Source organism: Triticum dicoccoides, chromosome 1B (genome assembly GCF_002162155.2).
Source record: "Triticum dicoccoides isolate Atlit2015 ecotype Zavitan chromosome 1B, WEW_v2.0, whole genome shotgun sequence".
In the NCBI taxonomy this organism is placed as follows: Eukaryota; Viridiplantae; Streptophyta; class Magnoliopsida; order Poales; family Poaceae; genus Triticum; species Triticum dicoccoides.
Window position 1 is genome coordinate 247,754,261 of NC_041381.1, and position 20,544 is coordinate 247,774,804.

At 46.1% G+C, this 20,544-nt stretch overlaps 1 protein-coding gene and 2 long non-coding RNA genes across 3 annotated transcripts; 1 reads left to right on the plus strand and 2 right to left on the minus strand.

Annotated features, from left to right (window-relative positions):
• Positions 1-3,247: 3,247 nt before the first annotated feature.
• LOC119304050 lies at positions 3,248-4,472 on the minus strand. Its single transcript, XR_005148074.1, has 4 exons — positions 4,226-4,472; positions 4,047-4,150; positions 3,907-3,971; positions 3,248-3,587 (listed from the first exon to the last, which is right to left on the minus strand). It is a non-coding gene; the product is annotated as an uncharacterized LOC119304050 (long non-coding RNA).
• Positions 4,473-4,747: 275 nt separating this feature from the next.
• Positions 4,748-6,458, plus strand: LOC119304056. Its single transcript, XR_005148081.1, has 3 exons — positions 4,748-5,112; positions 5,702-5,780; positions 6,096-6,458. It is a non-coding gene; the product is annotated as an uncharacterized LOC119304056 (long non-coding RNA).
• Positions 6,459-7,065: 607 nt separating this feature from the next.
• LOC119350321 lies at positions 7,066-10,518 on the minus strand. Its single transcript, XM_037618211.1, has 3 exons — positions 10,090-10,518; positions 7,538-7,593; positions 7,066-7,075 (listed from the first exon to the last, which is right to left on the minus strand). Exons 1-3 carry the CDS (start codon positions 10,441-10,443, stop codon positions 7,066-7,068), a joined length of 420 nt encoding a protein of 139 aa, XP_037474108.1. The 5' UTR covers positions 10,444-10,518.
• Between the last annotated feature and the right edge of the window lie 10,026 nt (positions 10,519-20,544).

Genomic DNA, 20,544 nt, shown 5'->3' on the forward strand with positions numbered 1-20,544 from the left:
GGAAGTTCAGATTCGGCCAAGAATAAAACTGCAGATTTGGGAACAAAGATCCCTAGCGTGGTTCTTACCTTTTGTACGGAGAGAGAGAGAAAAGATTTGGAAGGAAAAAAATTTAAGGATATTTGGAAAGAGAGATAGAAGGCAAGAAATACAATAAAAGGAGATATAGCTGATCGGCCATCTTGGCTGATCCGAATCTTAAGGAAGTTGAGTCTCTCCCTAATAATAAAGCATGGATTGGGTCTCCGGGTTCACCGTAATAATAAAGCACGGATTGGGTCTCCGGGTTCACCGTCGCAATATGCTTTTTCCCGTAAGTTTACGCTTTCACTTTAAATTTAAAACATATACACGAGGTGGTACTAAAGTAAAGCTCCCAGATATTGACTCTTTTCCGGACCGATGATCGGTTTCCAGGCACGATCGATCCTGGTCAAATTGTTCTGGCCCATGCGGCCCAATGAAGCCTGACGGCCCAGCTGAACAAAGCAACCTTACATGCATGTACAGCTTAAATCGAATTGATACATGCATGCACTAAGCTTGCTGCTATTTTTCTTAACTAGCAAAAATGCCCGTGCGTTGCAACGGGAGAATGTCACACAACAATCCACCCAAAGACCTTGTTTCATTCAAGGCAAAAGTTGCAGTGCTTTCTACAATAATATTAGTCATGTCCACCTTGCTAAGCCCCTAGACAACGTGAAATAGAAATTCATACAAAAAAATCAAAGCTTATTCATTTGTAAAAAAACATATTTACATTGTATGATAGGCCCAGACTATTCCCTCTCTTGCAAGGCTGGCCATTGCTTCACTTTATCGAGTGTCACCATGTCTGTGTTCTCTCCTTAAATGTAATATTGAACCTCTCCTGAAGAACATCAAATAGAGCGCTTGTGCCATCAGAGGTGAGGGTGATACCATGTACATCTGAAAGTTTTATCTTTTTGCATGAACCTATTCAAAGCACTAAAATCAAATGATAACTTTTGTCTGTTTGCTAATTTCTCCCATGGCTTAGGAGCATGCATTCTTCTACGGATTGACCACTTTTGACATATAAAAAATGTTCTCATGCCTTACCAAGTTATCATACAGGACAATCTCATACGAACAAAAAGTGGTTCTGATTACATAATATTAATTACTTATTCTAACACAAAAGCAAAATGCAAAATGACCCCCATAAGAGGGGCAAGGGATGTCTGAATATAGTTCCCGAGATTAGCATGCACAAGTGAGATTTTTGAGAAAATAAATGGGTTCCACAAGCTTAAAATATGCATAAAAATACAAAAGCAATCAGAAGTGGCCTCTCAAATACATGGTCAATAAAGGGCATTCAAGTATCCATGATCTTGGGACAAAGCAAACCCAGTCTGTTGCTGAATCCATGAATAGCTGGCAAATCACTGAATAATAAAGGAGTCAACACAAGCTACCTAAGCCAGGGCAGACCAAAAGGCATGACATAGTCAGAAGGATAAGAATTCTCATATGAGGAAGTATCAGTCCCCCTTGAGCAGAATACCGAGTGATAACAATGTATCATATGAACAGAGTGAAACTGTATGTAATGGAAACTTTTAAACTAAAAGCCTATGGGGCAAGAATTTCTTCTCCCACAACACAAATTTTTTCTTCGTTGCGTTATCACCCTTGAATCTTCTGCTGCAATACGCTTCTCTTGAACCACACAGGAAAATTACAGAAAACATCAGTATGTACCTTATCATTCTTGTCTATTTCCTACAAATCCTTTTTATCAGTTGTTCACTATGAGAAACAATCTCAGGGAAAAGGTAGATTGATGACCAAAGAAATGAAATTACAGACCAGTATGCAGTATGATTGAATTATTAGAGAATCTGACTGCTATAGAAAATGCATTTAGTGAAACTTGATTATTATCTTCTTAAACCAAAAGAGAATGTATGGCTATAACAAAAAGGATTCAAGATGACAAAATAATAACATAATGATCAAGAAATGATGCAGGCAAAGGAGATACAAACACAAACCTGATGTTGCTAATAGATGGTTGCAGATGCATGGCTCTATACCCAATTTCGTAAGCAACATCTGTAGACTGCATAAGTTGGGTCGTTTAGGCTCTTCCCTATAAAAATAGTAGCATGTACTCTAGCTACTTCCCTAGCAATACTCTTTTTTGCGACGCTACTCTTCTAGCAAAAATAATAACTTAACAACTATTCTTCATTTCAAAATCGTTCATGAAAACCCACAGAAGTCCAGAATTCTTTGCCTATGATTAGCCCTGCAATTTGAAGACTTGCACTGAACTCATCATCCTGTTGCCTGAAGGAAATTTGGTGCGAACATCAAGCAGACTGTACGAGCTTCACAACCACAATAGCAGAGTACATAACTTGGTACTTTCATATTTAACATCTTCTACTTTGATATTGTTTCGGCAACTCGATGGAAAAGCTTGACAGAATAACATGGTTACAACTAATAGTCTGACGGCCAAACGCAAGAATTTCATACTGACAGGGAACCGACTCCATTGTAGGTTCAAGAGCTTCCAGGGGAGGCCACCGTCGAGGGAGGCCCTTTCTAAAAGGAGGGACTTAACATGGGCGAGCAAAGACTACAATTGATAAGGACGGTCTGAGGGAAGCCTGAGGGCATGGTTGCAGGTGGTGGCGATTTCGCCTACAAAGCAGCTAGAGTACTAAAAGTGCAACGTTGAGCAACAGGTAACAACACTAACCTTCAATATAATGGCAAGGGAGCTATCCATGGAGGTGTCTAGTTGAAACTGAGTATGGATGGCGCTTCAAGCTAATACTATTACTAATTAAACTGAGCAAGACATCCGCATATACTTCAAGCTTTATCGAGATACCAGTGAGAGAAAAATCACTGGAAGCTAATACACAACCTTATAACAATATACTACACTGGGTATATCCACTATCATCTGGTCCAGCCGTTCAGGTAAAGTGAGCGTCAGTAGAACAATGATCTACAGACCACAAGAGTTCCAAAGCACCAATAATCAGAACATCTACAAAGAAACAAAGGAGCAAGCAACAGCCAAAAAATAGGATAAATTACGAACCTGAGAATCAGGTCGTGGAGTTCAAGGGGAAACTCCTCCATGCCCTCCTAGCAGGAGTTATTGTTCCACAAAACAAAGTATAAATTGTCATAGGTAACATCTGATGCTAAGCCATCTTGGTGCATAACACACACAAAAATATGATTTTATCTGTTGGATGTGACATAACATAGATGGGTCAAATTTCAGGGGCTTCTATCTACTAAATTCAAAGTATAAATTCAGAAACAATAAACTGAAACAAGAGCCATCAGAAGTAGCACCAATTCAGAAACAATAAACTGAAATAGGGGCTTCTATTTCTATCAACTGATTAGCTTTCAAGGGGATACATACCTCTGGTGTAGCCACCGCAGGCGACATTGAACGGCTCAATGGATGTGCTTCTTCTGCCGGCAAACTTGGCGGAGGTAACATTGGAAGTTTCTTCGAAACTCACAATGATTCATCACACAAAAAAAGTAGCATAGCAGCCATGTAGATATCATATATATCTCTGTTAAGAAGAAATAAGGAATATTACAAAGCTTAAGAGGAAACTCGCCTCTGCCACTTTTGGGTTTACACAAGTGTAATCCACTCGCTCACTAAGAACTTGCATGGCATTTCTAGTGTAACTATTTTATGAGCTTACAAATAAAAGCACAAAAATGAAAATAGCACATCATATATACACTGTTTGTGTTTGGAAGGATATCAATTAAATAAAAATAGATCTGTTAATGGACTTGTTTGTGTAGTAGCAAAATTTTGTTCAAAATAAAACTGGACTTGTGCTAATGGGAGAGACAGAGAGTAGATGGGGGTTGCTTGACCTATCTTGGTGTAGCAGAGGCGTCATCCGAGGAGGTGCTTATGGCTAGGGTTCCTCCCTGTTGACCTGCATGGGAAGGGAAGGAAACGAGATGAGGAAGGGACGGGAAGGGGAGGGGAGGGGATGTGGACAAGATAGAACCTTGGAGCTGCAGGTCCATGGCGTCCTCCACATCTCCGTGAAGAAGCCCTTGATGGCGGCGACCATGGTGGATGGGGAATTCCCATGGCGTGCTCCATCTGCATCTGCAGCAGAGGACATGAAGAGAATGTGAGGTGTAGGGGTGGTGGATCCCAGCCAAGAAGGAAGGAGGGACGAACCTGGGCCGCCGGAGACGCGCCGGCGAAGCCCTGCCCGAAACCCTAGCCATGGGGGTGGCGTTTCGAGCGGGCGGTAGAGGCCGGGAGCGGAGAATCTGGCCGGAGGGTAGGGAGGAGCGGACTCTGGGGAGTTGGGGGGCGTGCTGCGCGGCGTCGGAGCTCGCCGGAAGCTGCCGGCGTGGGTGGTGGCGGCGGCGGCGAGGACTTGAGCGAGAGGGAGAGGAGGCGAGCCCGTTCTCCTCCTTTGGTCGTGTTTTTTTCTTTACCCAAATTTGCTCGGACCGCGGGTTGAATAATCCAAACGACAGGGTGTTTTGTGCAAAAACGAATCGTTTTCCCCGATCCACTTAAACAGGGACTGCGGGTTGAATTCTTGAAAATAGAGGGGCTTTTTTGCAAAAGTGACGACGACGTACGACCAGAAGCACTCCGTGCTTTATTAGTAGGGAAAGATTGGGTGTTGTGTCTGGTCCTGATTAAGAGAGAGAGAAAAAACCCGACCCGCACGACCCCTCCCACGCCTCAAGTGCGTCGCCACCCCCGCCATGCTGCTGCGCGCCGCCGGGCGCGGCGTCGGCGGTCTCCGGCCAGATCCGGCCGAGGAGGCGAGTCAGGAGTCGGATCCTGATCCGTGGACGACGTGAAGACGATCTAGGAGGCGCGGGAGGAGGTCCAGCGGCGGGGCTTGAACTCCAAGTTCATGGCGGCGGCGTTCCTCGCATGTTCCGAGCAAGATGGCGAGCTCCGACGGAGTCTGCGTCTTCTCTTCACGGCTGTGTCGACCACATCGACGATAGGTCGACCTGTCTACGTGTCCTCTTGTGCAGGGAGGTCATCGCCCGTCTCCATACTTCGAGGATGCCGTCGCCCATCTTCCTATCGAACTGGTACTGCAGTGCTGTGTCTGATGTGTGCTTGATTTATGTGTGTAGCTGATATGTTTATGTTTACTAGGCGTGATTCATGTGGGTGCGTGATTTGTATCTTTTTTTCTTTTCTTTATAGTTAATTCCTAACTGAATATGCATCTCTTGCTATGGTGCTTATTGTCTTTCACAGGTTATCAATATTTGATTAGTCCATGTAGATGTAGTCAACATGAGATGAGTCAATTATACATACTATATTATTTGAAGACCCAATTTTCTACTACTAAAAGTGTTGATATATAAGTGCTTGTAGGTTTTGCGAGTACCTAAAATGCTTTTGAAGTAGAGGAATTAGAGATACAAAGTTCTAACTCTGTTCTTGGGGTAAGCTGAAAGAGAACCAGGTGATATATAGCAGTTCTAAGAGCATATGTATTATCCTTTTTTTTAATAATGGTAAGAGCATAGATCTTATATGTCGGGTAAGCAGAAGACTTAATAAGCACCATCTGTATGAAACAGTACCTACACACATTATTTCCAAAATGCATTTTTCTTTTGCTTTCTTTACTGTAAGGAACCATTTTATATCCTTTGTGTATTGTAGGAACTACCAAGATTCTGTATCTTTCTGTATGATTAAGAATGGATGGACACATGAGTAGCGATGCATGGGATACTATCAGGTATGAACAACATCATCATCTAGCAATTATAACATGTATTTATTTACTCATTTATGCACAAAATAGATTCTGCGCACCATTATTCTCACGTATCCCATTGTGCGCCATGCACATGCTTTTCATGATATTCTCCAATGTTAATGTTTACAAAGTTGTTGAACTTTTTTGGATTGGAGACCATCCATGTTTTCCTCCAAGGGTTCAAGTTGCAACCATCTGAATCTTATTATGTCAAATTCAATCTGTACTGCTTCTGTATGATTTCATGTTTTATCATGTTATTAGCCAGTTCCAAATCATGTTTGTCATGAACAGGTGGACAACATGACCATCCTTGGTGACAGTGGCGAAGAGAAGAAGTGGCAGCACCGACCGGACGGGCATGCAAGGAATTATTTCTTCCATTGCAACGCACGGGTATGTCGGATGTCTTGATATGTCTTGATGCTGAATGAAACATGTTTTGTTTAAATAAAAGTTGTTGTAACCTTCACTTTTTTTGAATAGTTGTGTATGATGCCTTCTCTATTGGGCATACCACTTGATAGGAAATTGCATGCATAACTTTAAAGTCTTTTACTGAAGTTGAGAGGAGCAAGTTTGAGATTATCAGCACTTCAAGGCTCTCTTAGTGAGCTCGATTAGATGGGATAATGGCTTCGATCAGAACCATTGAGTGCCAAGGTATGTTGCTGCAATCAAGTGTATGGCACATGTTTCCCGAAATGCCTAAATGAATCTTTGTATATTGCATTTGTCGCTCGAATTATCATCGCAGTTACACAAAATCAGTTTACATCGCAATTACCCTAATACAAGGTTCTGTGTTGTTCTTTGCACATGGTGACAATCCCCAGCTTTAGGATATTATAATAAATCAGCGCCTCTATGTTTATCAAGTATTGAGAAAAGTATAAGCAGCTCTCGTACTGTTTTTTGAGCACAGTTTAACATTCACCGACATTTAATACATATTTGGCATGGCAAGTTCAGAGCCAGCATGTCCTTCTAGAGTGTTTATCACACATTTCAGTATAGTTGGCTTACATTTATTTATGGTTAGCACTACTGGCTTTATGGTGAAATTAATCAAACATTCATAAATGAATATAAGATGTCTGAAACTAGCATCATTGACTTCCCTGGAGTCATGTACTATCAGCACTATGCCCATTGGTTTTGTTGTTTGGTCTACAGCTCTTGCGATTTTGTGCAGCTATATATTTTGTGTGCTACTACTACATCAGTTAACCTGGGTTGACATTAGTACACCTCTATTTTTCTGCTATATGGTTCTGGGTCACATAATGCATATCATGAACATTCAAGATCAAATTATTTTGTGCCATCTTCATCTTTTTGTTGTTGTTTCTATACTGATCATGCATGATTTTTTTCTATAGTACCGTGTAGGCACAATCTACATACGCACAGTTCCCTTAGTGTGACGATCCTGATTCAATCGTACACTAATCATACATACAAATGTGTACGATCAAGATCAGAGACTCATGGAAAAATATCACAACACAACTCTAGACACAAATTAAAATAATACAAGCTTTATATTACAAGCCAGGGGATTCGAGGGCTCGAATACATCAGCTTGAATACAAAAGAGTCAGCGGAAGCAACAATATCTGAATACAGACATAAGTTAGACAAATTTGCCTTAAGAAGGCTAGCACAAAAGCATCTACGATCGAAAAGGCAAGGCCTCCTGCCTGGGAGCCTCCTAACTACTCCTGGTCATCAGCGGTCTCCACGTAGTAGTAGGCACCGGCGGTGGCATCTGGCTCCTGGGCTCCGACATCTGGTTGCATCAACCGGAAAGAAAAAGAAAGGGGGAAAAGGGGGAGCAAAGCAACCGTGAGTACTCATCCAAAGTACTCGCAAGCAAGGATCTACACTACATATGTAACATTATCAAAGGAAGGCTATATATGTGGACTGGGCTGCAGAAATGCCAGAATAGAAAGAAGGCCTAGTCCTGGGTCATGCTCGGCCTCGGCCAAACAATACGCCGCAACCCGACCTAGGCTTAATAGAGAGGTCAGCACGCCGGACTAAACCTATGCCCCCAGAGGTCATGGACCATCTCCCCGGGAACTCCTGCACGTTGCATACGCGGCCGGTGAGCAGACCTAGCTACCTCCTTTGAAAAGGCAGGTGCATACTAGTCCAACCCGTCGCGCGCCGCTCAGTCGCTGACGTCTATTAAGCTTCGGCTGATGTATACGACGCAGAACGCCCATACTATGCCCACGTGATGGTTAGTGCTATCAGGCCAGAGGCCCCTCGGATCAAATATCCAAACCGTTAGTGTGTTGGTAGTGCGGTTACAAGCAGAGACTCACGAAAGATGTGACCCCGTCGCCCTGTCTCGAGGACTTGCGGCAAGGGCTAAGAATGCCCGGCCACGCCTCGTATTCAAATCTCGGGTATCCTCCAGGCCAACCCGTCTCCACATCACTCGCAATTATGCTCGCGGGGGTACCCCTCAGGGTCGACCCGTCTTTAGTAACATGGTTCAGTGTAAAATCATAGTAATCATAGTAACTGTGTGTCTAAACATCAAGGGGAAACCCCGAGGAATCACCCTCGGTGAATTCAACTCGATGTAATCATCAAGGTGAACGTAAGAGGAATCACCCCCGAGGTTCACACTTGAGGGGTTGCACGAAAGAGTCGTATCGGAAGTGGTTAAGGCGGAATCACCCTCGATGACCACGACCGAATAGCTACACTACAGGGTTAACATCAGAAGTGTTGTAGAGGTCTCACCCTCGGCACTCGATAGTAACCCAGTAGTGTCGATCAACTAAGGGGAAGTGATGTGCGGTGCCAGGGTCTGGTCTTCGATCCCGTTGATCGGGTCTTCAATGATGAAGCAGGGGCAAAAAGGACAAGGTGGGGGTCACTGATGGATCACTAACCAACCTATACTAAGCAGTTTAGGGTAAGCAGGTAAGGTACAACAGCAGATACAAAAGCAGGCTATGCGTCAAAATAGGAGCAAACAATTACAGTAGCAAAATCTAATGCAAGCATGAGAGAAAGAAAAAGGGCGATATCGGGATGATCAAAGGGGAGGCTTGACTGGTTGCTCTGGGAAGGAGGGGTCGTCAACACTGTAGTCATACTCATTAGCATTAGCGCCAATCTCGGGGTCTACCGGAGAAGAAGAGGGGGAAGAAACAGTAAATACGGAGAAAACAAAGCATCACAAAATATAACAAGGCAATATGCGGAGCCAGGGGTGATCTAACGCAGGGATAGGTGATACCGGCGAAGGGGGAAACATCCGGGAAAGTATTCCCGGTGTTTCGTGTTTTCGGACAGACCGACCGAAGGGGGAACGATTACAGTTTCACTATGCTAGAGACATGTGGCGGACGAACGGACTGCGTATTCGGTTCCGTCTCATCGTTCTGAGCAACTTTCATGTACAAAGTATTTTCATCCTAGTTATAGATTATTTTATATGATTTTCTAAAGTTTTTAACAATATTTTAAAATTATTATAATTAACTTAATCCGAATTGACCAGGTCAACTTGACTAGTCAAAAGGGGAGGTGGTGGCCCACATGTCACTATTTTAGTAATTTTCAAAAGGATTTATCTAAACTAATTAGATGGGACCCACTTGTCATATGCTAATAGGCTAAATGAGCACTAAACTAGTAATTCTAAGCTAAACCTAGCCTAATTAAATAAGGGCCGGCCATTACTGGACATAGCCTAGCCGGCCACGCACACGGACATGTACAGGGGCTAGTAGCAGCGGCAAGTAAGCAACAGCACCTACTAGCAATCAGCTTCAAGAACAAGCAGTAGCACGTATCGGCAGCATCAGTACGCAGCGGCACCAGCAAGCAGAGCGGCGCGGCTGCTAGCAGTAGAGCAAAGTAGTGGCACCAGCTTGCAGTAGCAAGCAACAGCACCAGCGCGGCAACAAGAGCAGCAGCGTAAGAGAGCAGCAGCAGTGTAGAACAGCAAAGCAGCATCATTTAGCCAGTGGGCAGTACGAACGGCAACAGCACTAGTAGCAGCAGCGTAGCAAGCAACGCGGCCGTAGCAAACATCAGCAGACACAACGGCACAGGAGCAGCATAGCACGCACGCACGCGTAGGCGTACGCGGGGCTCGGACGAGCACGGGACAGCAGCAGCGACAACAGGCAGCACCGGCAACAGCGACAGCAAGCGCACGCACGTACGCGCACGCGGAGGTTCGGGCTCGACGGAGATGGCAGCCTACGGCGTCCAAATCGAAGGGCTAAAAGAAGGACCCGAGGGAGAAGCTCACCCTGGTTCTCGTAGAAGAGGTTAGAAGGTCAGAGGCGGCGCGGAGCAGTGGCAACGATGACGAGTTGGTGATGTACGCGGCGGAGAAGGGCTCGATGCCGAGCACTCGGACCGTCCCGGCTTGAGCTGGCCCCCGGAACGGACGGATCCGGCCGCGGAGGACCTCCTGGACGTGCTCCCGCACGCCGGAGACGATGGTGGCCGCGACGATGACGGCGAGGGCCATCGGGCGCGAGTAGCAGAGGGAGAGGGGGCGCGAGGGGATAGGGGTTAGGGTTCCAGGGGGAGAGGGGGGCGCCCGGGGTCGGCTAAATAGGCGGAAGAGGGGGCCGCCGATGGCCGCCACCACGGCCATGGCGCCGTGGATGGCCGCCACGCACTACTCTGCTCCCTGTAGCGGGAGGTAGGGGAAAACGAGAGGTGGGCTGGGGCCTGGTTGTTTAGTTAGATGGGCCAGATGTACAGGGGTGTTCTCCTTCTTTTATGCTTTACTTTTTGCTTTTCTTTCACTGTTAGCATTTTCCTAGAAATAGTAAATGGCTTTTCTTATACAAAGTATTTGGTACATAAATATCAGGACATATATTAAGGGTGCACACAAGGTTTGGGATCAATTGGAAAAGTTTAAATAATTATTTATTTTGAAAAGGCCATTTTATCTGTTGTTGGACCATTTATTAATTTCCTAGGGATTTATCTGTGAGTCAAATGAAGTTGGTTTCTACATGATAATTAGCTAGTGAATATCTGCAACCCAACCAACATTTTTGTTTTATTTTTGAAGAAAACAATTGGACATGCAAATTTGAATATGAATATGAAGTTGATTTGGAACAAAGTGATGATTAGCAAAATAATTGTGATGACTTGGCAGTCATTAGCAGGAGTTTACTGTAGCATGATTATCGGGTGTTATAAATCTCCTCCACTACAAGAAATCTCGTCCCGAGATTTAACGGGTGGAGTAAGGGGGAAAGACTCGGGAAGGACGGAGCTGAACACAAGATAGGTACCTGGGGGCTATCTCAGTGAACATGGCATAGAGGCACCTCTCGAGTCGAAATTCAAGAAAGACATTGAGAGCAAGGTAAGGAGGTGCAATAAGAAGCTTCAACCAGGTAGGCAATTGTTTGTTGCCTAAAACATAGGGTGAAAGGGGTTCAGAGCAATGGGAATAGGTATTGCGTCTGATACCAGACTAGATCGCTAGGAATGTGGCTCGTGATTTACATACGAAGCCAAGTGCGAGGAACAATTTTGTAAAACAGGGATTTACAGGAGAGTCAGGTTTCAATCCTGTGGAACGGTGGGTTATGGGCCCATCACGTGGTTTAAAAAGTAGGAAGGGTGCTGACATCTTGCACGGTCATGATAGCAAGGCATGTTAGAGGATACCTGCCAGTTATGTTGGCAACAACGTTGGTACCAAGGGCGAGGGACGAAGAGAACCATTCTCCTGCTCGTTGAACGAGGCGGACCAATAGGCAAAGTTCTCGTCCATCGGTGGTTACCGGAATGTCGTCCACAATAGTAACAGGGTCTTACTGACAGTTTGTACACCGAGGTGTTTACATAAGCAGGGAAATATTACTGCTTATATCATATAGATCACAAGAAAGATTATACAAAGCAATGGAAAGGAAAAATGTGATTATCGGATTAAACACTCCAATGGAAAGAAAAATGTGTTTAAACACAAGTATTAGGAGTATATCTTTCAGAAGAACAAGTAGAGCAAGATATACATGATAGGACAGTAAGTTCAAAAGCATTTAGATAATGGGGAGAGGGAAGAATCATGATATTACCCATACAATGGTGTTTGGATAATAGATCAAGAAGCATTTAGCATTTCGCTTCAAATGTTCGCGTTGATATTCGGAGTACCATAGTCATGCTTCGAGGTAGCAATAACATGGTGTTTCGGGTAAGAGTTGGATCTGAAGATCTCAAAAGATACAAAGGAACACTTCCAAGATTATCTTGGAACGTAAGGAATAACCAAACACGACCAGGTCTGTGTTAGCAGGAAGTCAAGGATGTCATCGATGATATCACAAACCATCGAGGGACAGGGATGGTATTTCTAGCCATGAATTCAATTGACATCTCTAAAGAAGCTAAAGTGTTGACGGTGATCACGACAAATTTTGTTGAGAGACTCTATGAAGATGCCATCGAGCAGCAACGACATCAAGCAAAAGGAAGGATGAAGTGAAAGGCTATGAGAACCACGGATTTGACACAAACTTGAAATCAAGCTTGTTGTTCAAGGCGAAATGATATGATGAGGAAGATCGACGTAGGCTTAGCTCATCGCCGAAAAATGTGCTCCGGGAAGAAGAACCAGGTAGCACAGTTAAAATTTGGCATGATGTAGCCGATCAGGCTAGGAATGACTTGAAGGATTATTAAACTCGTAAGCAACGAAAATTACTTAGGGCTATTGAATCGGAGTGCGGAATCGATTCACTTATCGGTGTTCTGGAGTGACTAATAACTCGGAACCCGGGGCAATCTGAAATCGCTGAGGAGCAATACCAGATGAAGACTCATAGGAAGCAACACCGTTCTTTGTTATTCTTGAGATACCGGAGGGTAATACTCGAAGGAAGGTCAAGATAGAGGTTGCAAAGATGCATTGATCTGTAGAAGACAAGTGCTTTAACTTGTCCGAGAAATGGAATCAAAGGGGAACAATCATGGTCAGAACTACGGTTGCAAAGGACCAAACATAGTTACCAGATGAACTTATAACAACGGGATTATTATTATCACAAGAAGCTTCCATGATAAGTTCCACATCGGGTCCATGGGCAAGAACACCAAGTTCAAGGTCGACTCCCACTTCTTCAATGCATAACCTTCCATTCACTTCTTGTTTTCGATGAAGTCATAGTGTTGAAATTATATCTAGCAAAACGCCAAAAGAGTATGACTCGTGAAAACTCTCGGGTTCACACAGATTAGGGATGGCATAGGTTCAACCCATAAGGGCATTTTAGGAGCATATACCACAAACTTCAGAAGTAAACAACACAAGCTCGAAAGCAGAGCATGGTTGACAAAAGGAGAGGATACAATTACCAAAGGCATTATGTATCTGGGAAAGAACTTCATGAGGTTCTTTGAATATGAAGGACACTATCGGATGATAATCCAATAATGGACCCGACGATCCACAACGGAGCTGATGTGAGTATCGATATTCAATCAGAAGAAGAAATAATGCAGAGGCATCAGATTTTGGAAATATCTGATAATTCCAATACTTAAATGCAAAGGAATTATGATTTCCAATTCGGGGGATCGGAAGCAGATGCTCTAATCAAAAGACAAGTAAGTTGAATAGATATAGATCGACAATCAATTAAGGTTTGGTTTGCCGAGAACCAGCTCATGTCCGGAGTGATGTCTGAGCCGGAAAGATCATTTAAAAGGATCAACTGATGATTACGTGCATGCACACACATGTTGAATTGACAGGGTAAGGACGACAATCGCAAAGGATTTTAATGAATATTGCTAGACATATGGAATTAACCAAAATGCAAGCAGGTAAGGAACAACAAGAGCAATAGGCTACTAAGGATTTTCAGAAGATCGAATAGTATTTCAAAGAATTTTTTGAAACACAAGAACAGCTAGGGATGAGCGAATACTCGATAAGTGCGAGGAATTATCCGTAGGGGTATTCATGTGGTAAAGAACTACAAGGTAGTAAGCTCAAAGGATTCTCGGGGCAACGGAGAGTATTTCGGGGCATCTTGTAATAACAAGAGCAATAGGGAATGACTGAAGAATGGCAAGCGTACGTAGTTATACATAAGGATATATCGGTGCCAGGGAATTGCAAGAGCGACGGACACAAAGTCTCAAAGAGAACATCGTAGGGTATCTTCGGAATCTTCTGGTGCAGCTGGCGATCATATGGAATGAAGTGGCTCTCCGGGATGAAGTGGTTATGAGAACCTAATCTCAGAGTTAGCAAAATTGTTTAACCCGATTAGAAGAGAGATAAGAGTCCGAGAGTATAGATGAGAAATAAAAGATCCTAATACCACCCAATTGGCAACGTGGGGCAGTAAGCCACACAGCCAAATTAGTAAAACAGTTTTGGACAACTAGACTCAACTTCGACCAAGGAGTTGGAAAGGGGGCTACCTACAGGCAGTCGGCTCTGATACCAACTTGTGACGCCCCCGATTCAATCGTACACTAATCATACACGCAAATGTGTACGATCAAGATCAAGGACTCACGGGAAGATATCACAACACAACTCTAAACATAAATTAAAATAATACAAGCTTTATATTACAAGCCAGGGGCCTCGAGGGCTTGAATACATCAGCTTGAATACAAAAGAGTCAGCGGAAGCAACAATATCTGAGTACAGACATAAGTTAGACAAGTTTTCCTGCTGTCAGCGTCTCCACACATAGTACTCTTCCGATGGAAGTCGGTCGTTGACCACGCCGCGCCGAGAGCACCACGACGGTGGAAGACGGTGAGGCCTAGGAACGGTACGACACGGAGGCAGGGAAGACTCGGCAGTTGTTTCCCATGCGGAGGGGAGTACGACTGTATGAGGGCTTACTGGTTCGTCTGCCGTCGCTCGAGAATAACAGCAGGTGTGGGTGAGTAGAGGGATGGCTAGGCCAGCGATGGGAGTACGGTGGGGCGGTGAGGCCTGCGCGGCAGCACAACCGGCCGCAGGGAGGAGGGAGTAGGCAGTCGCGCTGGCGCTTGTTTGAGCGGCTGGAGCAGGAAGATCACAGATTGATGGCCGTTGGATGGACATCCAACCGTCACTGCTTGTGCGTCAATCTTTTTTTAGGAAAGTCTCAAATCTGTGGAAAACAGCATACGGCCCATCTGCCATTATTTCTAATAATTTACTGCCCATTTGCTAATTCTTAAGGTTTTTTTTGAAGCCCATATTCTTTTTGTTAGCATGACAGCCCATATTGTGGCCACGGTTAAAAAATTATACGAAATTTTGCATATTTTGGTGCGGTCCGAACTGTTTTTAATCCCAAAATTTTGACTCACATTCAAACTGATTTTAAAAATGAATGTATATCAATATAAAATCCAACAAATTCTCCACACATAAAAATTAATGTAATTTAAAATCTTGAAATGAAAAAAATATATTTGAAACTAATTGCCGGTTTGATGTGTTTTAAAAATGTACAACCCATTTCTCATTACTGATGGGCCATTTTCTCGGCCAGCTGAATGAAATCTCTCCTCGTCTTGAAAGATTTGCAGCCCAACAGGCCTGACAAAGTGACTTACTTGGCAAATCACAAAAAGACTAGGCTGTGGCCGTGGACCCAGCTGTCAGCCTCTCCACGTACAGTACTCTTCCGATGGAAGTCGTTCCTTGACCACGTTGACCACGCCGCACGGAGAGCACCACAGCGATGGACGACGACGAGGCCTAGGAAGGGGACGATGCGGAGCCGGGGAAGACGCGGCAATGGAAGCCCGCGTGGAGAGGAGTACGAGGGTTCATCGGTTCGGCTGCAGTGTGAGGCTGCCGCCGCCGCAGGGCCTGGCCGGCGGTGGGAATAGTAGGGGGCAGTGTGTAACGCCCCGGATACAACTTTCCATATTCATAACTCCGACTCTTGCCTTTTCCGGAGATGCTATATGATATTTCCTTCGTGGTTGGGTTTTTGTCATTTGTTTTGCATTTTGTTCTTGTTATGCATCTCGTCTCATGTCATCATTCGCATTGCATCGGCATCGTTTTCATAAAACTTGCATCCGTTCGGGTTCCGCCGTTTCTCTCCATTGTCCGTTCCGAGTCCGGACACACTCGCACGCGCCCGCGGCACCTCCGAATATTATTTTATAAGTGGCATAAAAATGTTCTCGGAATGGGTTGAAACTTGTCGTGCGGTCTTATTATAGTGTAGACAGAGCGTCTGCCAAGTTTCATCGCATTCGGAGTTCGTTTGACTGCCCAACCGTTAAATAAATAACCGCGATATAATCGGTATATTCGTCGGACGTTTCGGTCTCTGAAACAGTTGCCGGGCTGCATTTCTCCCCTCTTCTCTCAGCTCAACCCCCTCTACACAGCCCACTAATCCCTCCTGCAGCCCACCTAACCTTCCCCTCCGGCCGGAATCGTCGGATCGCGATCCGAGGGTCCCGAAACCCCTCCTAACCCCCAAACCCTAGCAATTTTGCTATATATGGACACCCCTTGTCCATTTTGGGCAGCCTAACCCCCTCCACCCACCTCTAGCCTCCCCCTCCTCAAAATCCGCGCTGCCCCACTCCCTCGCCGCCACTTGTCGCCGACCCAGAGGCTGCGCCGCCACCTGAGACGTTGCCCCGGCCAACCGGGCGCCGCCATGTCGCCTTCCCCGCCTCCCGCAGCCACTCAAGCCCCGCCATGTCGCCTCCCCTGCATCCCCACTTCGCCGCAGGCCCGTCCCAGGCCCGCCCCGGGCCGATCTGGGCCCGAGGTGCCCGAGGCGCCCGCACCGCGTCGCCCCTGCTCCCCAAGCTCTAGATCGGGAGAGGAGCTCCCGATCCAGAGCTCCGCCGCCTTGCTGCCGGCTGACTCCGGCGACCGGGCCTCGCAGGAGCGCGCCCCCGCCGCAGTCTCCCCTCGCCGCCTCGCCAGACTTCACCCGCGCCATCGCCCGGACCTCCCCGTCGGTCCCCTGCCTTCCCACGTCGCGCCGGAGTCCATGGGACACTGCCCTCCGCCTCGATCCGGCCAGAAACGGGACCCCGACGCCCGTCCGCGCCTGGATCCACCCCTCTGCCGCCCTTTGTCGCCTCGCCATCGTCGTCCTACCATCACCGGAGCCGCCATCAGTCCTCGCCAGCGCCGCGCCATGGCCTCGCTCGACTTCCTGTCGGGGAGGACGAGGAGTGCCCGAGGCCTTCGTTGACCGCGAGGGATGCCCTTGTGGGCCTTGCCTCCCCAAGGCCCAGCCCAGCCGCGCCACCGTCCTGGGCTGAAGCCCAATGTGAGCAGCTTCCACCTCCACCGATCTGGGCCTAGCCCAGCTTGGTGAGCAGTCCCCCCAGCCCTTCCCCTGTGCACTCTTGGGCCAGCTAGATCCGGCCCGATGTGGGTCTTTTTATCGTGTGCGAATTTGTCTAATTTATCCAAGAGTTTTTAGTTTTACAGAAAACCCCCTAAGCATCATGCATTTAATATCTCTTAAACCGTGCATCGGATTAAAATGTTTTATGTATGTAAAGTGCTCAGAAAATTGTGTAGATTAATAATATGTCACTTTCATCCATGTTTAAAATGTTTAAATTGCTGTTTGCATTAATTTTGCATAATGCCATGTTAAAATGCTTTAATTCATAACTAAATAACCGTAGCTCCATTCTAAATAAACTTTATGTGTAAATGGGGTGGAAAAATGCCTAGATTAACATGGTCCACTTTATTTTCCTGTTTAACAACTCTAAAATTGTGTTTAGGGCAGAACAGTACCGAATCTAAAATTTGCATATGGGGATTTTCCGGAATTGTTGTTTGTTATTCCGGCCTCATTTAAACTTGTCTAGATAGGTAGTTTTTCTCGTGCTTCACCCCTTGCCATGTTTAATAACATTTAATATTGTTTGGTAGCTTAAAAGAGAGAGAACTAAATATTTGATGTGGTGTTTTGTTAATATGCAACTCGTTGCATATTGATCTCCACTTAACTTGTAGTATTGTTTGGTTGCATTTGCCATGCCATGCCTCTTTAAACCGGACATGCATCATACTTGGTTGTGCATCGTGCCATGTCTATGTGATGGTTGTTTACCATGTTGTTTGTTTCTTTCCGGTGTTGCTTCTTAGTTCCGGTAATGTTGCGATTGTGAGGATTCGTTCGACTGCTCCCGTTCGTCTTCTTCATGGACTCGTTCTTCTTCCTAGCAGGATTTCAGGCAAGATGACCGCTACCCTGGATCTCACTACTATCATTGCTATGCTAGTTGCTTCGTTCTATCGCTTTGCTGCGCTACCCATCATCTGTTTGTCGAGCCATCCCATGTTGCCATGAACCTCTAACCTTTGACACCTTTCCTATGCAAACCGTTGTTTGGCTATGTTACCGCTTTGCTCAGCCCCTCTTATAGCGTTGCTAGTTGCAGGTGAAGTTGAAGATTGCTCCATGGTGGACAGGATTTTGGTTGGGATATCACAATATCTCTTATATTATTGATGCATCTATATATTTGGTAAAGGGTGGAAGGCTCGGCCTTATGCCTGGTGTTTTGTTCCACTCTTGCCGCCCTAGTTTCCGTCATACCGGTGTTATGTTCCCGGATTTTGCGTTCCTTACGCGGTCGGGTGATTTATGGGACCCCCTCGACAGTTCGCTTTGAATAAAACTCCTCCAGCAGGGCCCAACATTGACTTTTACCATTTGCCTCACCACCACCTATATTTCCCTTGGGAGTAATTAACTCAAGGGTCATCTTTATTACAGCCCCCCCGGGCCAGTGCTTGTCTAAGTGTTGGTCTGAACCAGAGCCACTTGCAGCGCCACCTCGGGGAAACTCGAGGGCTGGTTTTAGTTGTACGTAGTGTTCATCCGGTGTTGCCCTGAGAACGAGATATGTGCAGCTCCTATCGGGATTGTCGGTGCATCGGGCGGTCTTGCTAGTCTTGTTTTACCATTGTCGAAATGTCTTGTAAACTGGGATTCCGAGTCTGATCGGGTCTTCCTGGGAGAAGGTCTATTCCTTCGTTGATCGCGAGAGCTTGTCATGGGCTAAGTTGGGACACCCCTGCAGGGTATAATCTTTCGAAAGCCGTTCCTGCGGTTATAGGCAGATGGGAATTTGTTAATGTCCGGTTGTAGATAACTTGACACCAGATCCGAATTAAAACGCATCAACCGCGTGTGTAGCCGTGATGGTCTCTTCTCGGCGGAGTCCGGGAAGTGAACACGGTTTCTGGGTTATGTTTGACGTAAGTAGGAGTTCAGGATCACTTCTTGATCATTGCTAGTTTCACGACCGTTCCGCTTGCTCTCTTCTCGCTCTTATTTGCGTATGTTAGCCACCATATATGCTTAGTCGCTGCTGCAACCTCACCACTTTACCCCTTCCTTTCCCTTTAAGCTTTGCTAGTCTTGATACCCATGGTAATGGGATTGCTGAGTCCTCGTGGCTCACAGATTACTACAACAACAGTTGCAGGTACAGGTTTTGCGATGATCATGACGCGAGAGCGATGCTTGCTTGCGTTGAGTTCTTCTTATGCTTCTTCTTCGGTCAGGGGATAGGTTCCAGGTCGGCAGCCTAGGCTAGCAGGGTGGATGTCGTTTGAGCTTCTGTTTGTGTTTCATCCGTAGTTGGATGTTGATCTTATGTATTGTGATGTTGTATTCGTGTGGCATTGATTGCCTCTTATATGTATCCCCATCTATTATGTAATGTTGATGTAATGATATCCACCTTGCAAAAGCGTTTCAATATGCGGGTCTATCCTTGGTGGGACCTTCGAGTTCCTTTTGGATAGGGTCGCATATTGGGCGTGACACAGTGAGGCCTTCGCGGCAGCACAGCCGACCACGGGAGGCAGGAGCATGCGGCACGACCGGCGCTGCGTTGGGCGGCTGGAGCAAGAAGACCAGAGGTTGAAGAAGCACTACGGCTGTTGGATGGACATCGTACGGTCACTGGAGCTAGAATCGTTCATATTGACTAAGTTGACAAAGCCCTTCGTCCCCGTCAACTTAGTAGGCCCACAAGACAACCTCCCACCAAGGTGGGTCCCAGCTAGCTGGGGGAGTATTCATTTTTTTGTGCATAATAAGGAGGCACTTCCAGTGGGTCCGAGCTGACAGCGGGGGGAATGTTTTTTTCGCGAAATACGGTGGCCCGTCCGGTGGGTCCCAACAGTGGAGGGGAAATGATTTTTTTGTGCAAAATACTGGTGGCCCATCCGGTGGGTCCCCGCTATCAGGTAGAGGAATAATTATTTTCCGCGTAATAAGGAGGCACTTCCTTGCGGCTGCCGTGGACCTAGCTATCAGCCTCTCCACGTACAGTACTCTACCGATGGAAGTCAGTCATTGAGCACATTGACCACGCCGCGCCGAGAGCACCATGGCAGTGGACGATGGCGAGGCCTATGAAGGGGACGACGCGGAGCCGGGCCACGGAAGGCAGGAGCAGGCGGTAGCACAGCCGGTCACGGGAGGCAGGAGCAGGCGGCACGACCGGCGCTGCTTTGGGCGGCTGGAGCAAGAAGACCAGAGGTTGAAGAAGCACTATGGCCGTTGGATGGACATCATACGGTCACTGGAGTATTGACTAAGTTGACAAAGCCCTCCATCCCCGTCAACTTAGTAGGCCCACAAGTCAGCCCAACAATATGGTGGGTCCCAGCTAGCAGGGGGGTATTCATTTTTTGGGCGTAATAAGGAGGCACTTCCTTGCGTGTGAAGATATAACTGGTGGATCC